The sequence below is a fragment of the Aspergillus lucknowensis genome (assembly GCF_044049455.1).
Source record: "Aspergillus lucknowensis strain CBS 449.75 chromosome Unknown BJX67scaffold_46, whole genome shotgun sequence".
In the NCBI taxonomy this organism is placed as follows: domain Eukaryota; kingdom Fungi; phylum Ascomycota; class Eurotiomycetes; order Eurotiales; family Aspergillaceae; genus Aspergillus; species Aspergillus lucknowensis.
The window spans coordinates 70,047-95,387 of NW_027263590.1; the positions used below are offsets into that span (position 1 = coordinate 70,047).

Below are 25,341 nucleotides of genomic sequence, written 5' to 3' on the forward strand. Positions count from 1 at the left end.
ACAGACCACTGTCCCGGTGGCACTTCAAAGGAAGATCGCAGAGATTGCATCGGCGGATTATTGCTGACTTTCCCCCCAAACAGCCGTGTCTGGAGAACCATGGCTCTCTTCACAGGTGCAGTGACCAAGAGCTTCCGAACCGGTTGCCGGCATAAACTAGTGATCTCGAAGCGAGGGGAAACGGCAAGAACTGTCTGCACCAAGGGGCATGCCAATAATAACAGGACTCTCTTCGCTGGGGTATTGCCCGGATCCAGACATGTCTATCATGTGACTTCAAGGCGCATAATCCCAAGCGAGCCATCTGATGATAAAGCGAGCTACCTTCTGGCCTTCCGTGTCCTTTTTTTTTGGGGGGGGGTTTACTCTTTCACTGTGGGAAGGCTATCTGTTGCCAGGGCCCCATTCTCAAAGTTCCAACCAAAATCATAAGGGGACGGAACACGGGGAGCGAGATCTGGCCATTCAACGGGGCTGAATTGAACTTGTTGGGGTTTTGTAGACGAGGATACTGCGAACTAATGTTGAGGAGGTTGCTGAGAGCAAACAGTCACCATCAATCGCGTTTGTTCTTTGTTCTTTTTCACCCTCAAGAAGAACCCGACTCATCGACAGTCAGCCGAATGGGGAGCCGAAGAGGGAATCCATCCATTATTATTCAGTTGTGTGGAGCCAGATCCCAAACAACGCACAAGGCCCCACTGCCCGACAATGGACCAATCTGCAGGTGTGTTTGGCTAGTCAGTTCCTTGGCCAGTGTGGATCACTTGGACTTCAGGCTTTGGGAGACAATCCAGGAACATTCCAACTTGCCGCACGACTGTGCATTGGGAAAGGGAGAAAAAAAAGTCAAAGAGGAAACTCCCTTGAACATCAACATGTCATTAATAATCTGTTTGGTGGAACTTGCTTTGGATCAGCTTGCTTCACCACTGGCTGTGGCTTGTCAGAATTCAGGTGGTGCAGCCGATGAAGCTCTTGGACAGCAACAAGGACCACATACGACCCGGAGTGAGAAAGGATCAGGTAATGGTCAAAGCAAACCATAATAGGGACCGCAAAGGTGTCACATTGGAGCGATGGTCGCGCAAATTCGTTGCGATAATCGCCCGATGGCAACAATCCTTAATTTGGTCACCTGATCCGGCAGTCGGACGCGCGCGCCTTAGGCCCTAAGTTTGGCGTCACATCGCTCCTTCCGTTCTTCTGCGACTGCCCGACCTTTGGACAGGCTCTTGATGCCCGTAAATGAGGAAGCCACGATAATCAGCACCAGGATCAGGATTATTCCTGCTACTAACTCTGTCTATTTTTATACCCTGTACTTTCTCGTCCTGACTGTTGCTGTCACGAGAGTCGACGGTTGGCCTGCCGCAAGCAACCTAAAAGCCGCGGCTCATGTGTATCTGACCGCAGATGAGCAATTTCTTTGGAATTAAAAAGGACTCTTGTGGCATCTCCAATGGGATTACCGGAGGGCCCTTGATACCTAGGTATGTCTGCACATTCTGGACAAGCCTTCCAGACCAGTGGCTTCCAGACTTCCATCGATATCGCCCGCCAGCAGCCTTATGCCGTCCCCCCGTTGGCGGGCCAGAAACGGTCCTCAAGCCGATTTCTGGGTGGCGATCTATCAATTGAGCATACAAAGGACCAAAGCTCCCATTCAATCAATGTTGATCCCCACAAGTCCTTCAATCCCCGGCGATTGGATTTTATCCGGCCTCAGGTGGCCCTTCCAAAGGCTCGACTGGCCGCGAGCGAGATTGGTTCTACCGCGAACTTCGTTCCGTGGGAGGATGGGAAGAATGATAAAGTGCAACGAACGAACCATTGCTCGCAAAACCCAACACAAGGCTCTCTTCCGTCCTTGAAGGACCCCGGATTCGGGTTACCCATGTCTCTTGTCACAAACTTTGCTGCTGTTGGTGTCAACAGCATTTATCCCTGGCAGGCATCGTGCTTGCTTGGAGAGGGCCTCTTGGAAGGGAAGCGGCATTTGATCTATACCGCTCCTACTGGGGGCGGCAAATCTCTTGTGGCTGATGTGCTGATGTTAAAGCGTATTATCGAGAACCCCTCGCGCAAGGCGATTCTTGTGCTTCCGTATGTGGCACTGGTCCAGGAGAAACTTAAGTGGCTCCGACGCATCGTCCAGGACGTTGAAAAGCATATTGCGCCTGATGCTGACGACGACTATGGTCCCGGCCATCATCGCTGGAGAAAGTTTTCGAGATTGATCCGCGTCTCTGGTTTCTTTGGTGGGAGTAAATCGACCGTGTCCTGGGCCGACACAGACATTGCTGTTTGCACAATTGAGAAGGTTCGCCGTTGCGGAAGTATCCTCGGGCACGGCTGGGGCTGACTTGGTCTATAATTAGGCAAATTCACTGATTAATACTGCTATCGAGGAATGTGCTATTGGGGAATTAGGAGTAGTAGTGTTGGATGAGCTACACATGCTTGATGATGAGCATCGGGGTTACCTCTTGGAGTTAATGGTGACCAAACTGCTCTTACTTCGGCAGGATATTCAGATTATTGGAATGAGCGCTACGATTTCGGTGAGTCTCCCCCGTCGTATCGCTGTCGCGGTCCTTCCTCTATCTAACAAAGTAGTAAGAACACGGAGTTGTTGGCGGATTGGATTAATGCTAGATATTACATTTCCACCTTTCGGCCAGTCCCAGTGGACGAATATCTCGTCTTCGAAAATGCGATTTATCCAGCGGCAACTTCAAGGCAGCTTTTCAAGACCGTCTCAAAATTGACGTCCACGTCAGGGCTGTCATTCAGCGACGCTGTGCCACCCCAACCCCAACGCACAATCCAATCCTCAGCCTTTAGAGAACTTTCCAACCCTATGACAAATGCAATGGTAGCTCTCTCAGTTGAAACTGTCGCTGCGGGATACGGCGTCTTGGTATTTTGTGGTAGCAGGCAAGCCTGTCAAATACAAGCTGCGCTCGTAAGCGAGGCGATGCCGGAACTGTCTACTACGGACGTGGGAGAGGTCAACAAGCGTCTTGATCTGTTGGCGGACCTCCGCAGCCTTCCAAGCGGACTAGATCCGGCTTTAGAGATAACACTTCTAAAAGGGGTGGGATTCCACCGTGAGCAGTCACCCGGATAGTCTGTTCAGCTCCAGTGCTAATTGAATTTCAGACGCAGGAATGACGATAGAGGAGCGCGACGCTATCGCACAAGCATATGACCAAGGGGCTTTAAAGGTGCTCGTTGCTACCTGTAGTCTTGCCGCCGGTGTCAATCTCCCGGCAAGGAGGGTTATCATAAATGGAGCTCGCATGGGACGGGATCTGGTTGGTCCGGCGATGTTGTAGGTAGTTGATTACCTAGCAAGGCTCGCTGCAAATACTAACTCATAAAGACGACAAATGTGTGGCCGGGCTGGGCGCAAAGGCAAAGACGACGCGGGCGAGACCTATCTTATTTGTGGAAGACCTGACCTCCAAGCCGTGTGCGACCTACTGGAGGCAGATATGCCGGCTATTGAAAGCTGCCTGGCACCTGAGAAACGAGGACTCAAGAGGTAAGGAACGTTCTCCCGCGTCGAGGGTGTTAATCGGTCACTTACGACGTTCTCAGGGCACTTTTGGAAGCAATAGCAACCGGTCTCGTCTCGGGTCTTGAAGCTATCAAAGAATACGTTAAATGTACCCTTTTATACCGAACGGTGGATAAGAAGTTAGCCTACAGTATCATGACTTCTGCTCTGCAAGAATTGACGGAGGAAAAACTCATCCAGATGAGTGACGATGAATCGTTCGTGGCTACCCAACTTGGGCAGGCCGTGGTTTCGTCAGCCTTTACGCCGGAAGATGGTCTTTTTGTGCATGAAGAACTAAAACGGGCGCTTCAAGCTTTCGTGATGGACGGCGACATGCATATTTTCTATATGTTCACACCCCTCCAGATTGCGGCCACAACTCAAATAGACTGGCCTATTTTCCGAGATCAATTAGATGCTCTTGACGAGAGTGGCCTGCGCGCTCTTCAATTTGTTGGGATTCAGCCCGGTTTTGTAAACTCCATGTATTGCGGTTCCCATGACTTTGCTGCTTTCGGGGCGCTAGGGGCTGACACTTTTCTAGGGTGCAAAGTGGCGCGTCGATGAAGGAGAATACCCCAGAGCAGATGGCTCAGGCAAGAAAATATCGTCGGGCTTACACAGCCTTTCAACTCCGCGATCTGAGCAATGAGGTTCCGCTACCGGTGATTGCGAGCCGCTACCGGATTCCCCGAGGAGGTGTTCAGACTTTGGCTCAGCAGTGTCACGGTTTTGCGGCAGGGATAGTGAAGTTTTGTCAACGAATGGGTTGGGGGATGCTAGCTGCAGTCCTTGACCACATGCGCGATCGCCTCGAGGCTGGTGCGCGTGCTGATCTCTTGGAAATGGCCCAGGTGACCTACGTCAAGGGTTGGACGGCGAGGCTCCTCCGTGATAACGGGTTCCGCAACCTGAGAGCTCTAGCTGAGGCAGATCCGAAGGACGTGGTCCCAGTGCTGATGATGGTAAGTATATTCCGGAATCTTGCTTGTGGAGTTAGTATTGAAGCGCATACTTTGGCGCAAGGTGAATCCTCGCAAAACACAGCGGAATCAGCTTCACCCCACGGAAGCCGAGCGATATGCGAAGAAGCTGCTTGCGAAAGCAGAGGCCATCGTTGCGTCCGCCAGTAAGATCTGGGGTAAGTATAACCGGTCGCTTGCATCCCCGATACACAACGGAGGCTAATTTCATGGATCCGTACCCATTAGAAAGAGAAATGCAGCTCGAGTTGGACGAGTGAAGTTGGATCATTGGGGTTTGTGACTGTGGATGAGCAGTGGTACAATCGCGATATCAAGGTTGGTAAGAGCATTGGGAAGGCAATGGTCTTTCGCGATTTTGGGGCGGGTGTCATACGGCCTGCAACATAGATATAAACTTCGAAATCATATCACGAATAGCGCAGAATTGATCGAGAAAGTTCGGACATTGGGAAGACGGAGGGGCGCAGGAATTACTGGTGCCTGAGGCGCTGACTCGCACACATGCTGGGGATTTTGTAGCAGCTGCAGGTTCCAGGACAGAAACCACCGGAAATCAAGTGCTGATACTCAGCTCCTGATCGATTTTTGATCCAGGACCCCACAGTAAGACAGGAGCTTTTCGCGGTCTTTTGTGAGATTAATGCAGGCGGATGCACTCTCTGGTGGGCCTTCCATTGGTTCCGCAAACCACGGAAAGGGAGCTGGCAACAGCCGCACAGCCTCCGACTCGACGATCTCCAACCAGTCCGCGGACTTGTGATCCTTCCTCGGCTGGGTGCGATCATTTCTTCCTGGCGCTTGGGGTCCTCTCTCCTGACGCTACTTGCTTCCTCTGAGATTCGACACCGACCTCCCACGTTCGATCCTCCGCCCTCCAGCCTCGACCGTCTCGATCTGCCACCCGAGTTCTTGGACAACCTCCGACATTGTCTCGCGCGCCTGCTCCCTGAAGCTCAAACAAATCCCCACCTCCCACGCCGGTGATTACCTTTTGTCTTGCGGATCGTGGAGAGAAATGAACATTCGAACATACCGCTGATGAGCTCCACGATCGAGGGCCGCGATGACCAGGCCCAAGAGGACGACCTCGACTTGGGCCAAGAAGAGGAGGATGAGCAGCTTCTCGCAACAAGCAATGGCGTTAATGGAGATGGAGTTCCAGCAGAAGGCTTGGGGGGCGGCTCAATGGCAGACACGGAGGAGGACCTACCGGATCTAGCCAGCGAGAACCATGCTTCAACGGAAGCTTTGGTCGATGCTGTCGACGTCCCGTCATCACCTCAAGTCACACCGAAGGGTGCATCAAGTAGTGTTGATGGGATTATGTCCAACCCGGATGATACACCGTCCCTGCGCGTGGGTGGCTAAGAAGCGCCTCTGGCTGGGAAGTTTTGCTAACGTATAGCTGTAGGGATCGCTTCAACTGTCACCCAGCAGTAGTGCACTAGCTCGTCCCTCTCCCCGTCCCAGTCCGACCCCGTCGCATCGTCCTTTCGACCTTCGTTTTCAATCCAGGTTATCCTCGTCACCTAGCAGCGCCCGGCCATCATCACCGTTCCTTACCCAGGTTCACTCTCGCAAGTCGTCTCTGACAAGCCGGCTATCTCCCGCAACATTTGACTCAGATCCTGAGGCTCGTCAAGACCCGTGGGAGGTAGTGCGCTGGACAAAGCTAAGGAAAATCACCAACCAGGCATTTTCAGAGGTCGGCAAGCGGAACTTCGGCTCTCCAACCTGTATGGTGGTCTCTACCTCTATCGTCATTGGAACCTCAAGGGGAATCGTTTTAGTGTTTGATTACCAGCAGAGCTTAAGGGCAGTCATTGGACCAGGAACAAAGGGTATGGATGAAAACCGGGATAATCCCACCCAGCTGGACGAGGCTAACTTCCAAGTCGCAATCTAGCTGTCGAATGCGGTGCTATTCAATCACTGGCACTTTCTGCCGACCACTCGACCGTCGCCGGGGGCCATGATTCCGGCGATATATTTACTTGGGAGATATCAAAACCAGCACGACCTTTCCTTCACATCCGGCCGATCTCTGCAAGCCAGGTTGAAACAAGAGCGACCGATGGCCATATTTCCGGATCACCAGTCATACATTTGGGCTTTCTGGGGACGAGGCGCACCGCCCTCGTGTCCGCTGACAAGCGAGGAATGGCCTTTTCTCACTTAGCGACTCGCGGCATGGGTGCTATGGGACGTACGGTGAAGACAACCCGAGTGCTAGGTCGCTATCCTCAACCCGTCGTGGAGATTAGTCGGCCCCGAAAGCCGAGTTCCGTGCTCGCCTTCTCGCCTCTCCCATTTGGCAACGTTGAGCAGCCATCGGACTCTCTCGGCTTGGTTGCTATGCTGACACCCTATTTACTGGTCATCGTCTCTACGACTCCCGTTGCACATACTCAGCACAAATCTCCGCGCCCGAAAGAGGTTGCCGCTCATGGAGCCATGACTGGCGCTCTTGCATGGTTTCCAGCAATAAGGCTGAAAGGAAATGACTCGCAGACCTCCAAAACAAAACTCGTTTACTGCTGGTCAAACGTGCTGACTGTGATGGAAGTTTCTGAAGTGGAAACGGATGACTCGTCTCGAGATCGCCCTCCAAGCTTAGAATTTCGCCCACGATGTAGATGGAAGGCAGATGAGGCTATCGTTGCTATACAATGGCTGAGTCGATCAGTCTTGGCCGTCCTTACGATCACACAACAAATGCTCATCCTTGAGGACCACACAATGCGCGTGACGAATGCTGTTGACGTTCTAAACAGGCATATATACCATGTTGATTTATTCTCAACCCAGCTTCATTCGCTAGTTGAGCAATTTAATGAAGAAGATACCTCAATGCACGGGGTCGTGGCTGATGCTTTCTATATGAGCTTCCGCTCCTATAAGGGCCGGCTCTTCATGCTTGGGCATAACGAGTTGCAAGTTGGTAGCCTCTCGAACTGGGCGGATCGACTCCTGGCGCTGATGGAAGCCGGCGACTTTATTGGGGCTATACGACAAGCGACAGCGTACTACAGCGGAAACTCGGAAAAGCTCACCGTTGGTTTGCCCGACGAAGATGCGCTGAGACGGCCTATAGTTCGTGAAAAGCTTTTGGAAATGGTATCGGCGTCACTAAAATATGCTTTTGGGCGAAATACAGAGGCATCTAACGATCGACTTGAGCGTCAGCAACTGGAGGGACTGGCCGAGGTCTCTATCTCGGCATGCGTCTGTATGTCAGACAAGGATTTCCTCTGGGATGAGGTCTTCAACTGGTACGAGGAACATGATTCGCAGGGAATTTTCCTCGACGCTCTAGAGCCCTTCATCGTTGAGGGAACCGTTATTTCTCTCCCCCCGACTGCTGTCAAAGCACTCATTAATCACTTCATCGTCACCCATACCGCGAGTCAATTGGAAGAGATTATCTGCCTTCTTGAGACGAGCACAATGGATATCGACCAGCTGACAACGCTATGTAAGCAACACAATCTCTACGACGCGTTGATATATGTGTGGAACCGCTGCCTTGGAGATTATGTGGGACCACTGCAAGAGTTGATAGGATTTATCCCTTCTCAACAACCTGTGGCGAATGGCTACTCCGTGAACGAGCTAAAAGGGTACACAAACGCGGTCAAAATATTTCCATATCTTTCCTTCATTCTTACTTCCCGTTCATATCCAACAGGAAGGGACATGGACGAACTCGAAGCTGTCCGAGCCAAAGCCGCTGTGTATGGCTATTTGTTCTCTGGAAATCTGCCTAATAACGAGCGACGACAGACGACTCAAACAAACGATACTTTCTCCGCCCTTGAAATCCTGCTGAAGTTTGACACGCCCAGCTTCATGAGTATGCTCAACGAAGCTTTTGAGGATAGCTTCCTGAATGAGCAGGACCCGAACGAAGTTCCTCACCAGGCTGTATCTGTCAACCGACAGTATTTGATCAGCATTCTACTTCAGACATTGAATCCGCCGACGTTTGATTCCTTAGATACCATTTACTTGGATATGTTTATTGCTCGGAATCTTCCTAAGTACTCACAATATATTCTTCTTTCCGGGAGTACACTGCACCAGGTTCTCGAGCGGTTGTGCCAATATCCGCACGACGAGATGGCGGAAGATTGTGAACTAAGCGTCGAATACCTGTTGTCCATTTACCATCCACCAGACATTCAACAAATGATTCCGCTTTTCCGAGAGGCGCGCTTCTTCAGAATTCTCAAGTCAACCTATCGCTCCGAGAAGCAATTTCCGGAGCTGGTACTCGCATACCTGGAAGATCCGAGCGAGCGTGATAGAGTGTTCACTTGCCTTCAAGACTGCCTCCGCCCGGGTTTTGGATTGGGCAAAAAGCAAAGACAGGCCGTCATCCGCGTGGTGGAAGCGCATGCCCTCGAGATTGCAGCAATAGATGTGCGCAAAGCTGCGCAAACAATGCGTGAGCTCGCCCCAGAGGCCCATAGCACGTTTATAAGGGCGTTGCAAGATGACAGTTATGGTCAATATGAGTATCTAACTGTCGTTGTCGAGCAGCGAACCCTCGCGGAAAACCGCGAGCTCCACCAGTTCGAGAATTGGATGGTCGAACGTTACGTGCAGCTACTCTGTAGGCATCAACCGGGTCAGGTAGCTAATTTTGTGGACACCCTCCAAGAGGGAGATATTCGACTCGAGGAATTGCTCCCTTCAATGGAAGAAAGTGGGGTGGTCGATGCTGCTGTTGTTCTGTTGGCTAGGCAAGGGCAAGTGCGAGAGGCGATGGACCGTCTCATAGCACATCTCAAGACGCTTCAATCAGGACTTGTGGGAATCCTGCAGAGTGTGCAGGAGGCTCCAGACTCGGCTAGTACGGCCGAAGCGATTGACGATCTTCTGAAATCCTTGAACAAGTATGCGAAGGTCGGAACTTGGCTCTGCCAAGGGCAGAGCAAAACGACCAAGACTTCGCGTAGTATTGAACGGAATAGTGGGGGCAAAAATGCCTTGGAGCAACCACTGTCGTTTGACGAAGAACTTTGGCTTGACCTACTTGAGGGTGTGGTCCGCATTGCGAGCAGTGTCTTTGGACAGATTCAGGGAGGCTTCGCCAACAACAAGACGACGGAGTCGATATCTCCTTTGGGGGCTAATACCGCTCAGCTTGTGTCTTCTTTTCGGACCCTTGTGCAACAAGTCTTTACCCTGTTGCTTTCCAGCACGGTTCGAACCAGTGGTCCAGGTCCACTAACGGGCGAACGCAACGATGTTGCTTTCCTCCGCATTCTGCGCGCTTTTCTCACCAGGGCAGCACGCTGGTCCCCATCGCTTCTTGAGCTGCGGGCGGTGTTGGCCTCAATTTTCTCCGCCTACACCTATGAGAAGTCGCTATTATCCGTCGCCAACGGAATGTTAGATCGGGATCTGTTTGTGCACGTTGATGAGGTGACAAAATTCCGACAGAGGGGCTGGCGGCCCCGTGGCCAAGTCTGCGAAGTTTGTCGGCAGCGCATCTGGGGTCCCGGGGTCGGCCCCCAACATTGGCATGCCTGGGAGGCACGGCAAAATGACATGAAACAACACCGCCTCACCCGACAATTACAAGGGCGAGTCGACCCCGCGTCTGCCAGAGGGAAAGGGAAAGCAGCAGCCGTTGTCCCCGCCGGTCATCCGCAGCACCATCCTGACGGGCACGCGGACCAAGGCGCGAGTGATAAAATGAAACTCCACGAAGAAGAGGTTGGCACGATTCGCGGGCCTGTCGTGGTGTTCTCCTGTCGACATCTGTATCATCGCCAGTGTCTGCTGGATCTTGGTCACTCGCAGCCGACTGGGCGGCGACAGCATCATGTTGGGGGGTGGGAGATGCTTGTGTGTCCCGTTTGTCCTGTACATAGCGAATGAGCGATTTGCATGATAATTTGAGCCTTGATTGATCTGATGTTACATTCCGACTGCCACTCCTCCTCGAGAGGCCCTTTTCGATAATGCCGGCCAGTCCGAGATTTCTCTCATATGCGGCGAGGCAGAAGAGCCGGTCCCAGAATGGAAGGTGTCCAGATTCACGGAGAAGGGTCTTCAAGCCATACTCCTTGGGGCTGTGCGATTGAAGAATGGAGAGACGAGAAACGCTGGCGCCGGAGGAGGAGAGGGAAAGGGAATAGTGAGCGAGTGACGGCAAAGTTGCAAGGCTGATCAGCAGGCCGAATCAGGCACCCAGGCCGCCCTCTGTCGTGATCGAGTCCAAAGCTTCACGCGTTTCCTTCTTCTCATCTCCTCCCTCGCCAATCATCTCGCGCATCTGCACCCGGCGATCATCGTGGGTTATTTCTCCGAGTCACACTGGCAGATCTGCGGATTCTCGGAGGCTTGTCACTTGCAGTTCTCGAGTGCTCCCGGTTCCATACATTCTTGAGCAAACGACTCCACACGAGGGCCCCCCATCCAGTCCCCCTGCAAGATGAGACGGCCTTTGATACACCTTGACGGTTCAGCCAAAGGAACGCTTCATGGTCTTCCGAAGGTGCTCGAACTTCGAGGCGGACAGCCCGAGAAGCCAGGGTTCGAGCGGTGGCGATGAGTCCAAGCCTCCAGCCCGAAACGTGGTCTTTTCCATACTGATCCCAGACAGTTGACGGTCGATCCGGCCCCTCGTCTGGCTTGGTCGGCAAATCTCATTGGAAGTTGGTCCTGTCCTTCATCAATCCCTGGCATTGTTCTTGACTCTTGAATTTTCTGCCGTCACATCGCCTTCCACAGATGGGCCTCGAGGGAACCTTATCGCTCGATGTTATACATTCGTCTTGGGGCAAGGCTAGGGTTGACTCCACGACTCGAACCTTTCGGCCCCTCAGCCGTGCTAAGTATCTAGAATCATCCAATCCCCATTCGTCTTTGCCATGGTGCCTCCCCTCCTTCCAGCAGATGGCTAGTTTCTCGGTCGGCATACTGTCCAGTATCGACCTTGTCCGGGGTCGAGTCCCAAGACCGGGTCCGGTGCATGAACTATGGCCGATGATACCTTTCGACTCGAATGTTCCCCCCCCCGGGGGGTCTTTCTCCAAAGGGCTGCGGCCAACTGTATATAACCACAGGAAGCGCTTTCGAAATCATGAGATGCTCGTCCCCAGGTCGGTCTCGATTTCCCCCTCAAAAAGCAAGGGCACTGCCACTCCTTATACATCTTTACATTCCTTTTTATCTTGCCTACTGCAAGGTTGTCTTTCCCTTTCCATAGAACCGTTTTTGAAGAGTGAACATGCGCACTGCCTCTGTCTTGCTCGCCGTTTTAGGCCTAACGGCTGGGCCTGCTCGTGCCGCCTATGTCCTGCAGGATGATTATACCCCTGACACGTTCTTCGATCAGTTCGAGTTTTTTACGGACGGCGACCCTACCAATGGTCATGTTGACTATGTGGATAGAGGCACCGCAGAGGGCGCAGGCTTGATATCGACAGGCTCATCTGTATATATGGGCGCAGATCATACCAACATCGCGACCTCTGGGCGTCAGAGCGTGCGTATCTCAAGCACCCAAATATACAATCATGGTCTTTTCATCATCGACTTGGGGCACATGCCTACTGGTTGTGGTACCTGGCCCGCCTTGTGAGTCATAGCCGCAGTATAGTTCCTCATGCTTGAAGGAGACAAGAATTGACATAACCACAGCTGGATTTTAGGCCCTGACTGGCCGAACGGTGGCGAGATCGACATCATTGAGAACGTCAACGAGGCAACAAATAACCTCCAGACTCTTCACACTAGTGACGGCTGCAGTATCGACTCCAGCGGCTTCACAGGCACCCTGCACACAAGCAACTGCTACATTCAAGCCCCGGGTCAAGACAACAACGCAGGCTGTGGCATCGAAGCCCCAACCACGGACTCATATGGCGCCGGCTTCAACGGCAACGGTGGTGGTGTCTACGCTACCGAATGGACCGGTGACGCCATCAGCATTTGGTTCTTCCCACGCTCCAGTATCCCTTCTGACATCTCGGGGGGAACCCCTGACCCGTCGTCTTGGGGTACCCCCACAGCACGATTCGCAGGAAATTGCGACATTGATTCTCATTTCACTGATATGCAAATTGTATCTCTCCCCTGGAACCTCTATAGTCATTCGTCCTTTGAAAAAACAACTAACAGTTCTATTTTAGATCTTTGACATCACCTTCTGCGGCGACTGGGCTGGGAACGTCTGGGGCAGCAGTTCCTGCTCTTCCCTTGGAACATGCCAGGACTACGTCTCCAATAACCCGTCCGCATTCGAGGAAGCATATTGGGATATTAATTCACTTCGTGTATACCAAGATGAGGCTGCTGCTAAAAAGCGTGCAGCTGAACTGGGTACCGGGCTTCCTCAACCCGCTCGCGGTTTTCCCCGTAAATCATTGAGGGCAAGACAGATTGCTGGGGAGGTTTAGTGATTAGATAAGGAAGGTGTCCTTCGGGTTGGGATGTGTAGAATTGGGCTATATATATGATACCGTGTCCGGATGTTGAGCCACGTGGCGTGGGTTGGATGGGCTGTTTGATTTGCTGTTCTTTGCAATTGTGGATATGGAACTTCCGAGAGATGTATATATCGAACGCTGGGGCTTGGGTTGCGGTTATGACTTGGATGAATATCATATGTGCTTTTGGCTGGTGAAAGACGGAAAAAAAAAAAAACAAATACTCTGATACCTGGCTGACCGCCGCTGAAACAAACCAAGTCTTTTGATATCGTATCCGAAAGACGGCAAATTACCCTAAAAGGAGGGAGGCGCCACTCAACCGATAGCATTGGAGGGATGTTATAAATGTTATAAATGTTATTATCTTTTCTTTTCTTTAGACGAAGCGGCTACGAGTCGAGTTTGAATCCCAGCGAATCCCGCCGGTCATCAGTCAAACGCCCCCATTCCAGCAGAAGCCGGAAAAAATAGATCTCCATATCTTCCTTCCGCAGCGCCTTCTCCGCCCACCTGCGGCCTTCTTCTGCTATCCGTTGGCCCTGCATATCATGGCTCTTCATCTCGATTTTGTGGTCCCCGTCGACCGTGGCGTCCACGCCACCGAAGTAGGCGAGTGTGCTCCACAGCCCGTGTAAACGGATATCTATGGGAGCGTAGTGCAGCCACGGCGTAATGCGGGAGTCCAGCCATTGTTTGAAGAGACCTGTCTTAAAGGGAATGCTGCGGCTCTGCAGGAAGGGAAGGAAGCGGCCGCTAAAGCCCGCGCCATCAGAGTCGAAGAGATATCGGTATTTCCAGTGATCTTGGAAATCGATGCGGTCGCGAACGCTTAGCTCATCTTCTTGGTCTGTACAATCTTTACCCCAGCAGCGAACGATGGGGTCTGTGATGCTGACGGAGGCATTGAGGCCGAGCTCCTGGGTAGGAGCGTGCCCGTTGAAGATTTGGTAGGAGTACGTTTTTGGTTCCTCAGCTGGCAGGAGAATGGATACGTGGTTGTGTGTGTTGTTGTTGACAAGGTGCGCGAGGCGCTGTCGGGGCATTCCTTTCCATCTCCCATCGTGGCTTATACCTTCTGTTGTGCTTCCAATCCAGAAGAGACTGTTCTCTTTATCGGTATACTTGGGATCCCGGTGTTCCTCGGACGGGCCGTAGCCTATTTTATCGACGTAATTCCACGGACTTGGGAATATGATGTCGTTGAAAACAGATACGGAGCTCTGACTAAAGACAGGCACAAGTTCCTGTGTGACTTTGAATGATGCAGGGGATAGAAATAGACCGTGCAAATCGGCAAGATCAGGTTGATGGCAGACATCGGTCGAAACTCCCACATCTGTCGGGAATTGCCCCATTGAGTGCGGACGAATGCACCCAATGCACAATTTGTGTTTGCTCCATATCCGTTGAGAGCGTGCCTTTGACCCAGGAGGACAAGCGGGAGCGATGTAAGGGTCAAATATCTTTTGGAAGGACCGGTCGGTAAACATGGTTTCTTGTGTCTGGTCTGGTGGCTCCAAGGGAGCCCATGTTGCATCGCGATCGGTTGACCACCCATTCAAGATTTCGCCGTCAGATGGGGCTGGCGGCACCCTGGCTTGGTTCTGTAGTTCAACCATCTTGGTCCAAGGAACTACCACACGGGGTTCGTCGTTCAGATTAAAGGCTAGATCCATATCGGGAAGGTGTTCGGAGAATTTTTCGATGGTCCTGCCCGCACTTTGTACCATCCATGCGTGTGTTGGCTTGATCCCCTCTTGCACCCTGACGGTACCATTGCGGATGGCCAGGGCACCGATGTCATTGAGCGGGTTCGTGGCTAGCTTCTGGGTCATCTCTCGAAGCTGTGCGGGTGTTAAGGCACGATATGGAAGAAGATTGGTATATATTTCATCGAATTCGTCAATCGTAACTGAGGACCTGCTTACGGCATAGTCATACCACTTGTCAAAGTTTCTATTTGGCCATTAGCACTTAATTCCGTACTATCAGGGTAAAGGGAAAGACGCACGGTGGGGGTTGTTGCTTGTATTTCTTCTGGTACTGCTGAACAGCCTCTGCCAGATTACTACTTTCTCTAGCCGCCCTCAACCATGTATCATGGTTCTTCCCGGCCTCGTGAATGAGCAGCTCAATTGGATGCAGGTGGCACACGCTAGACAAACTGAAGACCCAGAATACCCCAATTCCAAACATAATAACAATTATAAAGCGCAGAACTAAGTTGAGACGTTGCAAAAATTGTGGCTCCTCGTCCGAAGCTGCCCTGGAAAGCAAGAACACAAACCCCCCAATGCAACAGAAGGCAAGGGTTACGCAGGCGTAAGATGCCGGTATCAGAGGGAAGGGTTCTTGTCCGTGAACTAGCGTTGATAACAAGCTGAAGAAATTTGCGATAAAAGCACCCAAGACACAGAGTCCGACTATGCCATACTGGGGAACCTGTCTTCGTTAACCCTCTGACTGCGTAGGGATGCGAGTGGCGAGAATTTACCAGCTGGGATGCAGACGTGATCACAATTGTAATTAATACTGCCTGACACCACGCACTCCTGAGGTAATGTGAGGTTACGAAGGTGCCCCCTTCGGCTTTAACCGTCAAGTGAATTACCCATGCTATCCAGAACAAAGCCACTCCCTGAGACAGGCCTGGTTAGAAGAGGTTCTAAAGCAAGAGCCAGGCTCAACTCACCAGAAGGCCATATCCCCAGGAGAGCACGGCCTGCTTCTTCCGCCCTTCCCGGGAGCGTCCCCCTTCACTAGAAAGCTCGGCAGCACCGGCCAAAATCAGGGAATCGAGGATAAGAGAAAGATAATTCAGGGTTCGTTGACGCACACGCTGCCCTGACACGATGGGACAGATAAACGTCGATTCTGTACTGAAAGGGGCAGCTAAGAACCCGCTCATAGCCAGAAAAGCGGTGGATACAATATATCGTAAACGGCTCTGGAGAACAAAGAAACGAACGCCACTGGCTATTGTGATGAATGCGCGAATCACAGCATTATGCTGACTATTTGGGCGAGCCCAATTCCCGGTTGCTCTTTGATTGCGCCATAAGTCGTAGATTGCGACGAAGAGAGGAACCAAAAACTAAAAAAGAGAAACACTGGTCATTACCAGTGCTTCCCAATGTGGAGATCGGCCTTGTCAGAAGACTTACAGCATGTCCGGTAGGTGCGCACTCAATGTTGTCTGTAGCGCTGCGATAAAGCGCGATCCGTGCACAACTAATCCCCGAAAGAATTCCAACCTTCAGCCACCATCGGAGAGGGGGTCGTTCTGGCGTATGCGGCAGCTCGTGGTCACATTCAGCTGTGATGTCAAGCTCTGTGAGCGGAATTGCGGAATATTTGTCGGTAGGAAGAGGGATGTGCGGAATGCGGTCAACGAATCTGCTGAGAATCACAAGAGAGATGCCCGAGAGAAAACAGGCGAGTACAGCTGTATGAAGGGGATGATCTAGGTTCGAGAGAATGTTCAGCGTATGAAGGTCATATAACCCCCAAATCCATAGCACTTACCGAAAGCAAACGTAGTGTTATAGGACGTAGTTATGAACGTGCAACTCAGTAAAAATGCCCTGCAGCAAGCTAGTTAGCCCGTTGGTCAAAATTTCAAGCCCAGTGGTATCTCGTTGTGACTATTGACGAGGATCTCGTCCAAGGCTGGTCGAGCTTTGGAGACGTGGGTGAGCACCACGAGTGTCGAGTGGACAGAGACCAGCGAGACGATTTCTTAAAAGGTGCTAAGACAAACAACGGGAAGTATCAAGGGAGTGGGAGAAAGTATACCTACCCTACGAGAGCTCGGAGGCCGTTCTCAACAGACAATCGGATCATTTTAGCAGAACTCAGGACCCTGAGAAGACCAAAGCCATTACTGGGGCATTACCATCCAATTCTCATTGCTGCATGCAATAGTAGTGAAGCTCTGAGGCTGGCAGGAGTGTCAGTCAGCAGTGTTGGGACTCAGGGTGTGATTGAAGTCAGGTCGTAGTGACGTTCCCCAAGGCCGTGGAGGGTCCCAGATGGTGGAGCAAGGGGGAGGAGGGAAATGGCTGGACCGCATGGAATTGGCCAGGGAAAGGGAGCCTCTCTTGGGCAGCGAAATCTCTTCATTATGATTTGATTGCTCCGTCGAATGACGGGGGACAGGACGAAACAGCAGTGATTGCGTCAGCCAGCTTCCAAGGTTGATACATGAGATGGCTCAATGGATCCAGGCCGGTGGGTGACGACGGTTGACGGCAGAGATCGCCAGCTAGAGGGACCACCTAATCGGCCACTCACATTCGCGTCTTCCGACAGTCTGCCCTGGCTAAAGTGGGGAATGGCAGGAAAATCCTCTATTGAGCGAAACAGACTGGATGGATCTGCCACCAATTTGATTACGACTCACAAAACACCTCATCAACGACCTGGGATTCTGTGCCCAGAGCAATTTGGTGATTCCACCGCGCAGGGTGTCTGAGCGATTCAAGCTCAGGACGATCGCCCAATCATGCGCTTCGCCGTTCGGGCCTTGCTTGGCGTTCTCGGAGTGCACGTGCGTCCCCGGCGGTGTCTTTCTGCGGGCGGGAAGCAGCGGCAGTTCGAACACCGCCAAAACTTTTTTGCCCATTTGGTGGTGCAGAAACTTCCCCGAACAGGGTCTTTGAAGAGATACAGTCGCAGCAATCCTTAAAGATGCCTCGAAAGGCAATCGACTCGCGCATTCCGGCGCTCATTCAAAATGGCATCCAGGAGAAAAAACGCAGCTTCTTCGTCGTCGTTGGTGACCGTGCGAAAGATATCATCGTGAACCTCCATCACATCAAGTCGCAATTCGATATCAAACAGCAAAACAAGTCGGTCTTGTGGGCATACAAAAAAGATCTTTTGGGTTTCACAAGCCATCGGAAGAAGCGAGAAGCAAAGATCAAGAGGGAAGTGAAGCAGGGTATCCGCGAAGTGAACGACCAAGATCCTTTCGAATTGTTCGTCACCATCAATCAGATCCGATATGTGTACTACAAGGAAACAGAGAAGATCCTAGGGAACACCTATAGTATGTGTATTCTTCAGGATTTCGAAGCCATTACCCCCAATTTGCTCGCGCGAACCATCGAAACTGTCGAAGGAGGTGGTATGGTGGTACTGCTCCTCAAGGGCATGAACACTCTCAAGCAACTGTACACATTATCCATGGACATCCATTCAAGATACAGGACGGAAGCACACGATGATGTGGTTGCGCGGTTTAACGAACGTTTCATCCTTTCCCTCGGGAGTTGCGACTCCTGCTTGGTTGTCGACGACGAGATGAACGTCTTACCGATTTCTGGTGGAAAGAATGTGAAGCCGCTCCCGCAACCCGACACTGCAGACGAAAGCAACACAGGACCAAGGAAAGAACTGAACAAAATCAAGGATGACCTAGAAGATAATCAAATAGTTGGGCCGTTGATCAGTCTGGCCCGGACTGTTGATCAAGCCAAAGCGCTTCTCACCTTTGTTGACGCGATTGATGAGAAGACTCTCCGGAGCACTGTCACACTTACAGCTGCGAGAGGTCGGGGGAAGTCAGCAGCACTAGGTGTCGCTATCGCGACTGCAATCGCGCATGGCTACAGCAACATCTTCATCACGTCGCCGAGTCCCGAGAACTTGAAGACACTGTTCGAATTTGTCTTCAAAGGGTTCGACGCGCTCGGCTATCAGGACCACACCGACTATACCATTCTCCAATCTACTAATCCTGATTTCAACAAAGCTATTGTGCGAGTCAACGTTCACCGTAACCATCGCCAAACAATACAATACATCCAGCCTCAAGATGCCCACGTCCTAGGACAAGCGGAACTTCTTGTTATTGATGAAGCTGCCGCCATCCCCCTACCTCTGGTCCGCAAACTGATGGGCCCATATCTCGTTTTCATGGCTTCAACAATCAACGGTTACGAAGGAACCGGCAGGTCGCTTTCTCTGAAGCTGATTCAGCAGCTCCGCGAACAATCAAGAGGGGGTGCAAAGCTTCTGGGACAGGATGATACTGATGTTGCTGATCGAAAGACTGGGAAGGTTGCGAGGGACTCCGACAGGGGCTTAGGTGGGCGGTCCCTGAGAGAAATTACTCTGGCGGAGCCGATCAGATATGCTCCAGGGGACGCGGTAGAGAAATGGTTGAATAAGGTATTGTGTCTTGACGCCACCTTACCGAAGTCCAAGATGAACACGCAGGGTTGTCCACATCCATCTCAGTGCCAGCTGCTTCAAGTGAACCGGGACACTTTATTCTCCTTTCACCCGGTCTCCGAGAAGTTTCTTCAGCAGATGATGGCTCTATATGTTGCCAGCCACTATAAGAACACTCCTAATGACCTCCAATTGATGAGCGATGCCCCGGCACATCAGCTGTTTGTTCTCGTTCCACCGATTGATGAGAATGCCACAAAATTACCAGAGCCTCTTTGCGTGATACAAATTGCTTTAGAAGGTCGCATCAGTCGACAGAGCGTCCTTAAGAGTTTGAGCCGCGGTCAGCGCGCAGGTGGTGATCTGATTCCCTGGCTCGTCAGTCAGCAGTTCCAGGATGAAGCCTTTGCGGGCCTGTCAGGAGCTAGGGTTGTTCGCATCGCAACCAATCCGGAGTACCTGAGCATGGGTTATGGATCTCGTGCTCTGGCGCTTCTGGTTGACTTCTTCGAGGGCAAGTTCACTGACCTGTCGGAGAGTCTCGCTGGCTCTCAGGAGGAGATGGTCAGGGTTACCGATGAAGAACTTGCGAACTCCAATCTCCTTGACGACAACATCCAAGTGCGTGATATCCGCTCCATGCCACCGCTTTTCGGCAAGCTCTCGGAGCGTCGACCAGATGACCTTGATTACATTGGTGTTAGTTACGGGCTCACACCACCTCTCCACAAGTTCTGGAAGCGTGCCTCCTTCTCACCTGTCTACCTTCGCCAAACACCTAACGACCTCACCGGAGAGCATTCGTGCGTGATGCTCCGCACATTAAGCACAGGCTCCAACGACGCAAGCTGGCTCGGTGCCTTCGCTCGCGACTTCCATCGCCGCTTCGTCTCCCTCCTCTCATACCAATTCCGTACCTTCCCATCCATCCTATCCCTTAGTATTGGCGAATCCGCGTTAGCAGGTGCCAAACTTGACCCATCCCTTAATCCAACCCCTCTCCAGAAATCCGACATCGACGCAGCCTTCTCCGCGTTCGACCTCAAACGACTCGATAGCTACGCAAATAACCTTCTCGACTACCACGTCATCCTCGACTTGGTCCCCACAATCGCAAACTGGTACTTTTCCGGCCGCTTCAGCGACAAAGTCAAACTCAGCGGCATACAGCAGTCAATCTTACTCTCCGTCGGTCTTCAGCGCAAGTCTGTCGATGACGTAGAGAAGGAACTCAATTTCATGTCTTCACAGCTACTAGCTCTCTTCCTCAAGATCATCCGCAAGGTCTCCACCCACCTCCGCTCCCTCGTCGAGGGGGCTGTCGCCGATACCCTCCCCGCCCAACAGATTCCCACGTCCGAAACAGCCGCCAACGATGCCCACGGGGAAGTCATCAACGACCGCTTCAAACCCCTCGACACAAGCCTCGACGACGAACTACGCGAAGGAGGCGAAGAAGCCAACGCCGAACTCCGCGAAAAACAACGGGCATTGATCGATGCTCTCCCCCTCGACAAGTGAGCCTCTCTTTCCCTCGTCTTCCCTTCATCACCCTTCAAACCCGAAACGGAACGTTAGTGAGCGAGCAATAACTGATTTCTAGCCTCCAGATACGAGATAAGTAACGGAGACGCAGGCTGGGAAGAAGCAGAGAAGCAAATTCGTTCCGGCGGCGCTGCGACAGTTAGCGTGAAATCCTCGAAGCAGAGTAAACGTAAGAAGGGCGAGACAGCGCGCGAGCTCTACGACCAGGAGATTGAGTCGAAGCGGCAGAAGATCATCCAGAAGGGGACGGAAGGGAGGAAAAAGAGGTAGCGTCGCCGGCCGGCTAAGTATGGCTAGCTATCTATTTTCCTGAGGCTCCATTCATTGAGCAACAGAAAACGCGCTTTTGCAAGCATGGGAGAATGGTGTTGTTGACGATTCAGGCTCTGTGGGCTTATTTGTTTGTGCCCGTGCTTGTCATATGGTTGTCTTTCAGACCACGTATCTTCAAAAGTATAAATAGAGATTAGACATCTAAGGGACTAATACAGTCACTTCAATCGCTTTGTCCAGATAGTAGGATGGCGATAGTAATATATTACAATTCGTCATGCTCGGCCTTCTTCTCAGACTGGTCCTTTGTGACAATGATGCCTTCTGGCATTTTGTTTCGGGAACCCTCGCCCAATCGAATGGCATCGATCCATGCTTCCACCCGTACAGATCCGTAGTCTGCGCTTTCTGACGGGTCATACTGCCTCCACCAGCCTCTTCGTGCATTCAGAGCAACAATCTCGACTGACTGCACCTCTTCAGGCAAATCAAGTCCAGCCCTGAGTGTCTTGGACGCGGTGTTACCAGCAGGAATGCTGTACAAGGGGAAGAGGTTGGTCTTTCTTTGAGCGTGTTTATGCGCAACTTCAGCTAAGCTTCCGAGCGCTTCTTTGGCATGGCCCGGAAGCTCTGTACCAGGCTCGCCAGACTCGGGCAAAAAGGCAAGGACGCAGGTACCTGATTTCGGTGCTAAACAGGCCGATTCCAGAGCTTCTGCGGTAGTGAGGGTATCGATAGCGGGCGCGGGAGTGGGTACCTGGACCGGAACGGAAGGTTTATCCTCGGCACCCGAAGGCTCACTGGGTTCCGGACCCGTTCCTGACTCAGTCGGTTTTGAGGACTTTTCCTTCGCTTTAGCGGGTGCAGGCGCAGGATCAGGATTGGGAGATGCGGCCTGGCTCAGGAAGTTGACCATCGGATCCTTCTTGAGCTCGCCATCGTAAATGATATGATCCTTCCCACTTCCAGGGATCAAGACCAATGTTGGGAATTCTGTAATGCCAAACTTTTCAACTGCGTCCGATTCCTTATTGCGGATTTGTGCGACCTTGATACCACCAAGGAAATCGATCGCAAGAGCTCGGATCAAAGCGCTAGTTGTGCCTTTCTCCGTGAAAAGAATAGCCTTGGGTAAATCTTCATCTTCTGAAAGCCACTCGTCCACGTTTTTATCCGTAAGTCGCTTCACATGGTTGGGGATCTTGTCCACCACCGCATCGACAATTCCCTTAGCAGTCCTGGGTCCCTGATAGTCCTCCACCCGGGGCTTGCCTGGTTTCTTTGACGGCGTCACAATTTTTAGCGTCGGGAATCCCTGGACGCCCATCTGTCCACAGAATGGCTTGTTGGCATCGTCGTCGCAGTTCACGGCTGCAACCTTGGCCAGGCCGTCAAGGCTCTTCGCCGCTTTTTCGTACGCCGGTTTCAAGTTCTGGCAATGGCCGCACCACGGCGCATAGAATCTGGAGGAGAGGAAATCGTTTAGGAGTTGTGCAATGTATGCGGGAGGGACCGGGAGCTTACTCTACGATCTGGTTCAGAGTCGTTAGTCCTCTTTCGATGGCTGGAAGCCAAAGCGGCAATACATACCGATGTGAAATTTGAGTTAGCGATCAGCTGGTTGTAATCCTTCTGGTTGACCTGGAGGACGGGGGATTTCTTAGTATAAAGCCCGTCCGCATTGACTGGCAGAGCTGCCAGAAGCGACGCGACGAGAAAGAGTACAGACGTCGGCTGCAGCATGATGGAGTTAGTGGAAGATTGTTTTGTTGTACGGTCGTATGCCCTGAGACTGAGACCAAGAATCATAGGAGATTCATTTCCGCGAGAGTAAGCACAGTATTTGAGCTGTGAAGTGGCAGGGCCGAAGGGGTTGAAGCAAGGTGTCCTGAAAGAGGATCTTTTGCTTGGCATGTGACTTCGTGGTTTCCCAATCCAAGCCCGCATCCGCTCCTCTGTCAAGGTTCTTGTACCTCTGGTCTGACCACTGTTGCAGTTGGGTGGATTCAATCTCCTTCAACCACCCCTCATCAGTCATTCCTTGCATGAACTCGAGCATTGGAAGCTTGAGGCTCCTTTTTCCATCAGGGTGAGCTGGCTGAGGAAGGCTTTACCCCACAACCACCATGGACGAAACGACCAGCGTACCACCACCCCCTAGGAATCTCTTGGATCTTCCCTTGTTGCCATGTGAGCTCTTCTGGATGGTCCTGGACTTACTCGGGCCTAGGGATATAGTTCGTTGCCGTAGCGTCTCTCGGCTGTGGAACAAAGCCTTTGGTGACCCAGCAAATCTGATCCCGCTTCTAAAAAAGCTCTTTCCACTGGCACATGAAATCCGAGATCTCCAAGCGGACCTGGCGTGTGAGTCTTTTTTGCATCCAGAAAATAACAGCTATTGGCGCTCGCTGTTTGACCGAATCGCCTCGAGATATGATCACCTTGGCCGCGGCAAACCCCGGTCGATACAGAAGCACAAGCTGTGCGAAGAATTTGGTGCCTCTGGCGCGAGGGAATGGTTTCAGGTGCAACCCTGGGACATCCACGCAAGCCATCTAATGCAGAGGGTAGATTTGCCATTCTCCGAGCCGTTCTGGTCGTATGATGACGGTTTGTTGGTCTATCCAAGTGCAGACCATTCTTGTTTAGTTCTTCTGGACCTGGACAGCGACAGAAGGTTTATGGTGCCATTCATTATTACAGGGAAGGTGATCCGGAGGCTTCGGCTACAGAAACGTGTACTTGTTGTCGAATGGGCCGAACCAAAAGCTTTCCATTGGTTGAACGACAGCGACGGTGTCCATCGTCACTTTGCATCTTCCTTTGACGTGGCCAAATCTTCCAGTGGATGGAGTATAGCCTTCCGCAATGAATGGAAAATCATGTTTCTTGGGCATCCCCTCAGTGAGAGAGACCGATTTTTCTCTACGCATAGCCAAACCCACTATGCCATCTACATCTGGCAACCGAATCGCAGTCTATACACTGCAGACGATGACGCTCCAATAGAGTCACTCTCTATTTGGGACATCTCGAAGCCATCCTCATATAGGCCATCTTTAGATCCAACGGGGCGCTTGCGAGAAGAAAGACAAGACTCAGGACCTTCCATTGTTTCCCGCTTCGGCTTCAGAGAGCTGGGTTTCTACTCAGTCAGACAACGAGGTCTCCCGGGAATGCAATGGCTGAAAATCACAGATGATGATCAATCTATTGAAATTTACGAGAATATATGTACTGGCCCCGTCGACAGATTTGTCGGACCTGCCGAGTGGACATCGGAAGTCCAGGTAACAAGCATCCCAATCATTGGTTACGGTCCCAGCTGGAGGCAAACTCTCGATCTTGTGCTGCCTCCTTATCGCGGAAACAGCAGCCTCCAGGCAAGCCCCCTCGCGCTTACGGTTTGCGACGAGCCCTGGTATACGATCATTTCAGAGACAGTGGATGAGAAAGCTGAAGTTGGCTTTTGCCTCCATCTACCTCAGTCCACATGGCCATTCAACTTGAAAGCCTCCTTGAGCATCAAGACCCCTTCATCGATGGTGACTTTGAAGAACTATGAAATTTTCGAGCTCACAGGCAAAGGTAGAATATGTGGAACCGAGCGCTACTTACTTGGTGAGAATGGGAACCGTGAGCTGGTAATTTACCGGTTCGATAGGTGAACCCCTGCATTCTGCCGGAAGGCCGTCCTTGACGCTGGGGAGATGCGGGGTATGCTCCAAAGGAGCATGTTCGCGACATCTTGTGAGAGTGTCTTTGGAGTACATGAAGGCTTGAAACAAGCTTTTTGTTCTCAAACCTTCTTGGACGAAGGAAAAAAATTCTTCTCGAAGACCTGTGCCGGCAGATGGGTCTTCTGGGCTGAATTGCTTCGCAACGTGGCGACAACAATTATCCGGCTTCATTGGGTGGACTCTATTCATCCCGTCGGAAGAAAGGGATATTTCCTCAAATCGAATCGTCGGTTCTTCCCGATTCCCCAGAAGTTTTCTCTCCACACGAGTTCCGCATGGCTTCTCGACCCCACTGGAGTTTTCCCTCACAAAGCCCGCTTTATCCGGGAGTTCAGCCGGGGACAACTGCTTATGCAACCAGGCCTGCCAATCGCCTTCTGCCTCTCGCACGCTTGCTGACGGATTCTGACGATCACCAACGCGTTCTGGCATGGTCAGCTTCTTGGTTATTCGCCAAGTGGTTCCCTGAGCTCACTCGCCTGCAGGCCCAGTCCTGACAAGGACCGCACCCCGTGGGTGCCAACAGCGCTGGAGTGAAATGTTTTGCCAGGAATTCATGCTAAAGCTGAAATTACAAATAGAATGTGAGGACCTGTGAAATCGAC

The 25,341-nt window shown here is 51.9% G+C and overlaps 7 protein-coding genes across 7 annotated transcripts; 5 read left to right on the plus strand and 2 right to left on the minus strand.

Moving 5' to 3' along the window:
- Positions 1-1,495: 1,495 nt before the first annotated feature.
- BJX67DRAFT_374221 (DEAD/DEAH box helicase) lies at positions 1,496-4,811 on the plus strand (the record flags this gene model as incomplete). Its single annotated transcript, XM_071031520.1, has 9 exons — positions 1,496-2,323; positions 2,382-2,564; positions 2,624-3,113; positions 3,166-3,337; positions 3,389-3,550; positions 3,607-4,053; positions 4,113-4,533; positions 4,565-4,709; positions 4,780-4,811. The coding sequence occupies 9 exons, from the start codon at positions 1,496-1,498 to the stop codon at positions 4,809-4,811; spliced, it is 2,880 nt and encodes a 959-aa protein (XP_070882866.1).
- Positions 4,812-5,466: 655 nt separating this feature from the next.
- On the plus strand, positions 5,467-11,095 carry BJX67DRAFT_231581 (CORVET complex membrane-binding subunit VPS8). The gene is made up of 3 exons (XM_071025941.1): positions 5,467-5,910; positions 5,966-6,395; positions 6,461-11,095. The coding sequence occupies exons 1-3, from the start codon at positions 5,593-5,595 to the stop codon at positions 10,441-10,443; spliced, it is 4,731 nt and encodes a 1,576-aa protein (XP_070882867.1). The 5' UTR covers positions 5,467-5,592; the 3' UTR covers positions 10,444-11,095.
- A 702-nt stretch (positions 11,096-11,797) lies between these two features.
- BJX67DRAFT_374223 (glycoside hydrolase family 16 protein) lies at positions 11,798-12,968 on the plus strand (the record flags this gene model as incomplete). The annotated part of the gene is made up of 3 exons (XM_071031521.1): positions 11,798-12,147; positions 12,211-12,634; positions 12,702-12,968. 3 exons carry the CDS (start codon positions 11,798-11,800, stop codon positions 12,966-12,968), a joined length of 1,041 nt encoding a protein of 346 aa, XP_070882868.1.
- Positions 12,969-13,271: 303 nt separating this feature from the next.
- BJX67DRAFT_231088 (putative capsular associated protein) lies at positions 13,272-17,030 on the minus strand. Its single transcript, XM_071025936.1, has 7 exons — positions 16,801-17,030; positions 16,527-16,585; positions 16,166-16,464; positions 15,694-16,095; positions 15,496-15,639; positions 15,013-15,443; positions 13,272-14,957 (listed from the first exon to the last, which is right to left on the minus strand). The coding sequence occupies exons 1-7, from the start codon at positions 16,842-16,844 to the stop codon at positions 13,391-13,393; spliced, it is 2,946 nt and encodes a 981-aa protein (XP_070882869.1). The 5' UTR covers positions 16,845-17,030; the 3' UTR covers positions 13,272-13,390.
- A 660-nt stretch (positions 17,031-17,690) lies between these two features.
- BJX67DRAFT_374225 (ribosome biosynthesis protein KRE33) lies at positions 17,691-20,993 on the plus strand (the record flags this gene model as incomplete). Its single annotated transcript, XM_071031522.1, has 2 exons — positions 17,691-20,695; positions 20,789-20,993. The coding sequence occupies 2 exons, from the start codon at positions 17,691-17,693 to the stop codon at positions 20,991-20,993; spliced, it is 3,210 nt and encodes a 1,069-aa protein (XP_070882870.1).
- On the minus strand, positions 20,779-23,032 carry BJX67DRAFT_231675 (putative disulfide isomerase). The gene is made up of 3 exons (XM_071025943.1): positions 22,587-23,032; positions 22,521-22,528; positions 20,779-22,459 (listed from the first exon to the last, which is right to left on the minus strand). The coding sequence occupies exons 1-3, from the start codon at positions 22,941-22,943 to the stop codon at positions 21,262-21,264; spliced, it is 1,563 nt and encodes a 520-aa protein (XP_070882871.1). The 5' UTR covers positions 22,944-23,032; the 3' UTR covers positions 20,779-21,261.
- Positions 22,535-24,838, plus strand: BJX67DRAFT_231668 (F-box protein). The gene has a single exon (XM_071025942.1). The coding sequence runs from the start codon at positions 23,123-23,125 to the stop codon at positions 24,662-24,664; it is 1,542 nt and encodes a 513-aa protein (XP_070882872.1). The 5' UTR covers positions 22,535-23,122; the 3' UTR covers positions 24,665-24,838.
- The last annotated feature ends 503 nt before the right edge of the window (positions 24,839-25,341 follow it).

Bases quoted from the DNA above. Each gene is read 5' to 3' on its own strand.
- BJX67DRAFT_231581 (XM_071025941.1), top strand. From the start codon at position 5,593: ATGAGCTCCACGATCGAGGGCCGCGATGACCAGGCCCAAGAGGACGAC. The intron at 5,911-5,965 runs GTGGGTGGCTAA...GTATAGCTGTAG, and splicing joins ATGATACACCGTCCCTGCGC to GGATCGCTTCAACTGTCACC. The intron at 6,396-6,460 runs GTATGGATGAAA...GTCGCAATCTAG, and splicing joins CATTGGACCAGGAACAAAGG to CTGTCGAATGCGGTGCTATT.
- BJX67DRAFT_231088 (XM_071025936.1), bottom strand. From the start codon at position 16,844: ATGATCCGATTGTCTGTTGAGAACGGCCTCCGAGCTCTCGTAGG. The intron at 16,465-16,526 runs GTAAGTGCTATG...TCTCGAACCTAG, and splicing joins TAACACTACGTTTGCTTTCG to ATCATCCCCTTCATACAGCT. The intron at 15,640-15,693 runs GTGAGTTGAGCC...GGCCTGTCTCAG, and splicing joins CCTGGGGATATGGCCTTCTG to GGAGTGGCTTTGTTCTGGAT.
- BJX67DRAFT_231675 (XM_071025943.1), bottom strand. From the start codon at position 22,943: ATGCGGGCTTGGATTGGGAAACCACGAAGTCACATGCCAAGCAAAAGA.
- BJX67DRAFT_231668 (XM_071025942.1), top strand. From the start codon at position 23,123: ATGGACGAAACGACCAGCGTACCACCACCCCCTAGGAATCTCTTGGAT.